The sequence below is a fragment of the Cebus imitator genome, unplaced genomic scaffold (assembly GCF_001604975.1).
Source record: "Cebus imitator isolate Cc_AM_T3 unplaced genomic scaffold, Cebus_imitator-1.0 Scaffold126, whole genome shotgun sequence".
Lineage (NCBI taxonomy): Eukaryota > Metazoa > Chordata > Mammalia > Primates > Cebidae > Cebus > Cebus imitator.
Window position 1 is genome coordinate 3,067,357 of NW_016107441.1, and position 6,802 is coordinate 3,074,158.

General features: G+C 47.5%; 1 protein-coding gene across 1 annotated transcript in view; it reads right to left on the reverse strand.

Moving 5' to 3' along the window:
- Nucleotides 1–249: 249 nt before the first annotated feature.
- MRM2 (mitochondrial rRNA methyltransferase 2) overlaps nucleotides 250–6,802 on the reverse strand; it is a 10,616-nt gene continuing 4,063 nt past the window's right edge. Inside the window, exons 2-3 of the mRNA XM_017540527.2 lie at nucleotides 5,711–6,000; nucleotides 250–1,613 (exon numbers count right to left, since the gene is read on the reverse strand). Of these exons, the coding sequence (XP_017396016.1) occupies nucleotides 1,171–1,613; nucleotides 5,711–6,000 (733 nt within the window). The 3' untranslated portion in view covers nucleotides 250–1,170. The remainder of the gene's footprint in view (nucleotides 1,614–5,710; nucleotides 6,001–6,802) is intronic.

Here is a 6,802-nt window from a genome sequence, read left to right on the forward strand (position 1 = left end):
TTGAGTAGAGATGGGGTTTCTCCATGTTGGTCAGGCTGGTCTCCAACTCCCGACCTCAGGTGATCTGCCAGCCTCAGCCTCCCAAAGTGCTGGGATTACAGGCGTGAGCCACCACCTCCGAACAGTCCTTGGAATTTAATCATAGTTACAGTCAACAAATTCTTCTTGAGGGACAAGTACACTCCAGGAAACGGCTTTGAGGAAGCCAGTTTTAAAAAACAAAACTTAAAAGCATTAAAGTCTCTATAATAAAATAATACAATTTCTATTATTTTATTAAATATAAAGCTGCATCAAGTTCCTAGAAGAGTAAAAGAAAATAAACACACCACACCACTGCTTGCTTTGGCAATTACCTTTATGGTCTTGGGAGCCCAGACACCAATATTTATTTCCAGCACAAACTAAAGCACACTCACCACATGCATAAATTCAAACGATACGTCTTCCCTAATTGCTCAGGGAACTATTGCTGCTTGAAGAATGCATGAATTTCTAGATTATTCACCAGAAAAACAGAAGTTAATCCCCCAGATGGAAATTTCAGATTTTTCTTTTGGTTTGGTTGTTTCTCCATTTTTGCAGAGACGGGGGGCACTTGCAGTCAGGCTGGTCTTGAACTCCTGACCTCAAGCGATCCCCCTGTCTCAGCCTCCCAAAGCCCTGGGATTACAGGCCTGAGTAGCCTCACCCAACCCCCAGATTTTTCTACTTTACACTAAACAGCCAAACGAAGAACTGGAAACCTGTGGATGGTGTTCTTACGCCTGTTTCTGTGTGACAGTTTAACAGTCTATAAGATGAAGTCACATGAAGGCACACATGGGCACACCCATCCCTGCCTCAATGAATCCCTTCTGATCCTTCCCATAGTCTGTCTTTCCTCATCCTTCTATCCTCACCTATCTCTTTTTCCTGGTAACTTTCTCTTCACAAATCACGATATAGAGGACTTTTTCATTTTCCATAGGCCCTGAATTTACTTTTGTCATCTCTTTTTGGTTAGAGAGAGAGAGAGAGAAAGAGAAAGGGAGAGAAAAACTCCCCACTTGTCCTGCTCCATCTCCCAGATCAGCTCAGGTCTCCCAGGAACTCTTCAGGAAGGAGCTCAGCCTACATTTACAGCTTAAAAGGAGCTGATAACCGCTATGAAAATGGCACAAGAAATCCTCATTGCTTCACAGCGCCCTTCCTTCCACAGTACTGTGTGGCCAAGAAGTACACTTCTGATGATTCTTTCCTGCTGGCTTCCGGTTTGATGATCCTTACGCTCTGGAATTCCTCTGTCAGTCTCCTCTGTAACTGACGGCTTTGACTGCCAGCCCATGTTTTACAAAGGAATGTTCCCCCAGGGTGGAGGATGTCTGGGGTCATGCCCAGAAGGGACAGGCACAGGCTGATGAGCCTGTCGTGATCGAGGTCCCGGACCCCTGTGGCATTGGGCGCCATGTCGCTCAGAATCACATCTGCTCTCCCGCCAGGAAGCAGCTCTAGGATTCTCTGTGAGGTTCTTGGGTCAGTCACATCAGCAGGACACAGAAAAGTTGCTCCTTCCAGGGGGAATATGTGAAGAAGATCCACCCCAAGCACGAAGCCAACAGGAGAGCTGAGATCTAAGGAAGAAATGGTGAATGTGTTACCTATTTATACTCTGAATCTTTTCACAAAAATACAGTACGTGCAACAAAGTGATGAAATAAAAATAAAATGTCGGCCAAGGCAAAGAGCTAATGTGCAAATAAATGAACACAGCCCTTCTCTCACTATCTATACATCCCATAAAGACACAGTGGGGGAGGTAGGGCTGTTCTTAACATCTGAGAAGCTGAGACCTAGACAGGAAGTGACTATCCTAGAGTCAGCATCAGTGATGGGCAGACCTGTGCCAGATGCTAGGACTTCTAATTCCAAATCTGCTATTATTTCAGTACCCAGGGCTCACTCTCTACGAAAGGGTTCTTATCGCTGAGTGGTCTTTTTTATAAACTAAAATGGAAAATAGACCAGGTGTAGTGGCTCACACCTGTAATCCCAGCACTTTGGGATGCTGAGGTGGGCAGATCACCTGAGGTTAGGAGTTCGAGACCAGCCTGGCCAACATGGTGAAACCCTGTCTCCACTAAAAATATAAAAATTAGTCATGCTTGGTGGCACGTGCCTATAGTCCCAGCTACTCGGGAGGCTGAGGCAGGAGAATCGCTGGAACCCAGGAGGTGGAGGTTGCAGTTAGTCAAGATTGGGCCACTGCAATCCAGCTTGGGTGACAGAGAAAGACTCCATCTCAAAAAAAAAAGAAAAGAAAATAATATACTAGTACATAAAGTGCCTCTGGATTAAATCAATAAATCCATTATCCAGCTTAATCCAATTGCTTTCAATGTAGAAACTAATGGAAACAAGATGGGGAAAATGAACAGATACAAAATAACGTACAAAAGCTGATATTGGCTGGGTGCAGTGGTTTGCACTAATAAATCCCGGCACTTTTTGAGGCTGAGGTGAAAGGACTGCTTGAGCCCAGGAGTTCCAGTCCAGCCTTGGCAACATAGTGACATCCTGTCTCTACAAAAAAAACATAAAAATTAGCTGGGTCTGGTGCCCTGTGCCTATAGTCTCAGCTACTCGGGAGATCCAGCTAAAATGAGGCATGAGATGTCCCATTTTCCTGGGCTGAAGATTGAGGGTTTTCACCTTTGAAAAATGAGGTGCTCTTCAAAATACCTGGACTTCTAATGTTTAAGCCAGGAATGAAACACAAAGCCTTCCTCTCCCCCATCATTGGAACAGCCTTTCTGTTAAGCAGACTGAACAAGAAAATCTGTAACTGTGCCCTTAGCTTATCAACTCTGACGTTTCTCAACAGAACCACGCCCCTCCTCAGTGGAGGGGACTGGAGAGATGGGGACACTGAGCTTGTGAAGAGGGGCTTTGAATGTAGGTACAGAGGGAGAAGGAGGGAGGTAGACACTGAGATCAGTTACGGGCAACAAGACTTGTTTTAGGTAGGCGAAGCAACGGCATCTTTTTAGTTTTATAATGGGTATTACCAAAATATCAGCAAGTTGGCCAGGCATGGTGGCTCATGCCTGTAATCCCAGCACTTTGGGAGCCTGAGGTGGGCAGATCACGAGGTCAGGAGTTCAAGACCAGCCTGGCCAAGATGGTGTAACCCCGTCTCTACTAAAAATACAAAAAAAAAAAAAATTAGCTGGGCAAGGTGGCACGGGCCTATAACCCCAGCTACTCAGGAGGCTGAGGCAGAGAACTGCTTGAACCTGTGAGGCAGAGGTTGCAGTGAGCTGAAATCATGGCACTGCACTCCAGCGTGGACACGAGAGTGAGACTCTGTCTCAAAAAACAAACAAACAAACAAATATCAGCTTTGCGTGCGTGTGAGATAGGGTCTCACTACACTGCCTGGCCTCAGCTCACTGCTGCCTCAACTTCCCCAGGGTCAAGCGACCCATCCCACCTCAGCCTCCCAAGTAACTGGGACCACAGGCACATGCCACCACATCTGGCTAATTTTTTTGGCATTTTTTGTAGAGAGGGTTTCACCATGTTGTCCAGGCTGGTCTCGAACTCCTGATCTCAGGTGATTCTCCCACCTCAGCCTCCAAAAGTGCTGGGATTACAGGCATGAGCCACCGCACCTGGCCTCATCCCTCACTTTATGCTCCGGAGCTTTTGCTCCTGTAACATCCCACATGTTACAACCTTGGGAAGGTTCCATCGAAGGCGGCTTTGGCCACATGCTTGTGACTTCTGGGAGGAAAAGAACAGGCAGATCACCCCACGCGCTCTGCTTCTGTCACTTCCTCCTACAAGGCAAATTTTTTTGCTTCATCTTAAGAGCACTTAGGGGAAGAGAAACTACGGAAATCAGTTACTCAGAGAACTCCACAGTGATAAGCTCAGCAATAAGAAAAGGAACTGACATTTCCAACACAAATTCACTCATTTAGACAATAATTGTTGAGCTAAAAAAACAACAAAAAGGCTGTACAGGACAAGCACGGTGGCTCACGCCTGTAATCCCAGCACCTTGGGAGGCTGAGGTGGGCGGATCACTTGAGGTCAGGAGTTCGAGACCAGCCTTGCCAAAATGACAAAACCCTGTCTCTACTAAAAATAGAAAAATTAGCTGGAGATCAATTGAACTCAGGAGATGGAGACTGCAGTGAGCCAAGATCACGCCATTGCACTCCAGCCTGGACAATAGAGTGAGACTGTATCCCGAAAAAAGAAAAAAGAAGAGGGAGGCACTGTTCAAAACCCCAAAAAGGCATATCCTGGCCTAAGTATGGACAGGGACCACCCAGGAGATGCAGGTAGACACCAAGCGTTCATGGCAAACCTATAGCAAACCAGCAGTGAGGCTTACTTGCAGATCCAGGGGGCCAGCATTCCAGGTCTGCACTGTCAACAAATCACAAAACTCTTGAGCCTCAGTTTTCTCACCAATAAACGGGTACCAGTATCCCTACTGTAGGGAATCTGGGAATGCTCTGGGTGGACTGTCTTACCCTGTTCAAATGCCAGTGCATGTAGGTACCCTGGCTTGACAGCAGGAAACATCAATGGCAAGGATATTCACCACAGCACACGCATCCCAGCAAAAAGCCACAAGCAACCTTGATGCCCACGGTGAGGGAACTGGTAAAGAACCTAATGTACAAGCATATCATGGAACAGGATGTAACTGTTCCCAATGATGACAGTTTCTTAAGTTGTATGGGTGGCTGGCTGATCTCATTTTTCAGGCGAATCTTTTTATATAGAAAATCTTACTCAAAACTCTAAGATATAAACAGATGAAAACTGTGTCTCAGCTTCACCCAGAGTGGAGAATCCATAGCCCTGGCCACAAAGCCTCTTCTAGGCTCCAGAGGCAGCAGCCCCAGTGGGGTCACCAGGAAGCCCTAAGGCTTACAGGACTTGGAAAGCTCTGGAGTCGATTCAGCTGTGCTGTTGGGGAGAGAGGTCAGTATATCATTAAAAGCAGCCAGGCACAGTGGCTCACACCTGGAATCCCAGCACTTTGGGAGGCCGAGGTAGGCAGATTGCCTGAGGTCAGGAGCTCGAGACCAGCCTGGCCAATATGATGAAACCTCATCTCGACTAAAAAAAAAAAAAATTAGCTGGCTGTGGTGGCAGGTGCCTGCAATCCCAAGTACTCTGGAGGCTGAGGCAGGAGAATCATTTGAACCCGGGATGCAGAGGTTGCAGTGAGGTGAGACCATGCCACGGCATCCAGCCTCAGCAACAGAGCGAGACTCCATCTTGGGGAAGGGGAACAAATATATGTGTGTGTGTGTGTGTGTGTGTGTGTGTGTATTATTAAGCAAAAATAGCTCCAGTAAGGCTGAAAATTATCAAGAAGAGTATGGCCCGACATTGCTTTTGAACACGTGAGGGATCTATGCAAACACAGGCCTGGAAGGACACACACCACCGTGCTGGAGCCATTACCTCCAGGAGGTATCATGCGAGGTCATCTCCATTTTCACTGCACCTTTCTACCTTGTCTTTCAGTTTGAAAATGGCAGGATCCTGTTTTTATCATTACCATTACTAAACCACCAACTCGGAAGTGGGTGCTTTCAGAAAAGGGCTCAACCATCCCACATCCACTGGCAGAGGCAGCTTGCCTGTGCCCACTCAGCCTCAGGGTAGCCAGAAGGTACAAACAGCCGTGCAGAGCTCCCACCTGTACCTGCGGCATTGACCTTCCGCACTGCCACCTGACTCCAGGCCCCAGGAGCTGCCCCACAGTCTAACACCCGAAGGCCAGGCCGCAGAATCTGGTGCCTCTCATTCATCTCCAGGAGCTTGAAGGCGCTTCGACACCGATAACTCTCCACCTTCGCAGCCTTCACAAATGGATCCCTAAGATGCCGAGCCAGCCACAGGTGCTCAGCACCTGTCCGATTCTTGCAGTGACTCCTGGCAGTGTGGAACCCTTTAGGCTGAAAGGAAGCACACACCAGCTTCAAGAACCTGGGAGGAGAGAAGAGGAGCAGGCAGGTTGGCATCACACAGATCAGCAGGTCATGAGCTGGGAGGGCCCTCGGTTCAACTCATTCATTTCTAGAGATGAGGCACCAAGACCCAGGAGGGGAGGTGAACTGACAAAGCAATACAGTCAGAAAGCAGGCATTGCAGGCCGAACTGTGTCCCCACAAAATTGATGTATTGATGTACTAACCCTCAGTACTTTAGAATATAAGTGTATTCGGAGACAGGGCCCTTAAAGAGATGACCAAGTTAAAACAAGGTCATATTGGTAGGCCCTATTCCAATAGGACTAATGTCTTTATAAAAACAGATTAGGGGCCAGGCATGGTGGCTCACGCCTATAATCCCAGCACTTAGGGAGTCCAAGGCAGGTCTTGGATCATCTGAGGTCAGGAGTTCGAGACCAGCCTGGCCAACATGGTGAAATCTTGTCTCGGCTAAAATTAAAAAATTACAGGCATGGTGGCGGGCGCCTGTAATCCCAGCTACTCGGGAGGCTGAGGCAAGGGAATCGCCTGAAACCGGAAGTCAGAGGTTGCAGCGAGCCGAGATTGTGTCACTGCACTTCAGCCTAGGCAACAGAGCGAGGCTCTGTCTCAAAAAATAAACTAATTAATTAAAGTAATATATTCTTTTCTCATCTGGCAAAAAACATTCATTGGGCTGTGAGAGACTGCAAGAAAACCTCCTAAGGACAGGTCCTTGCCTGAGTAACCTAGTTCCAGGGCTTTGGCAGCTGGCACAGAGGATGTGGCCTGTCACATTTCTTTTTTTTTTTTTTTTT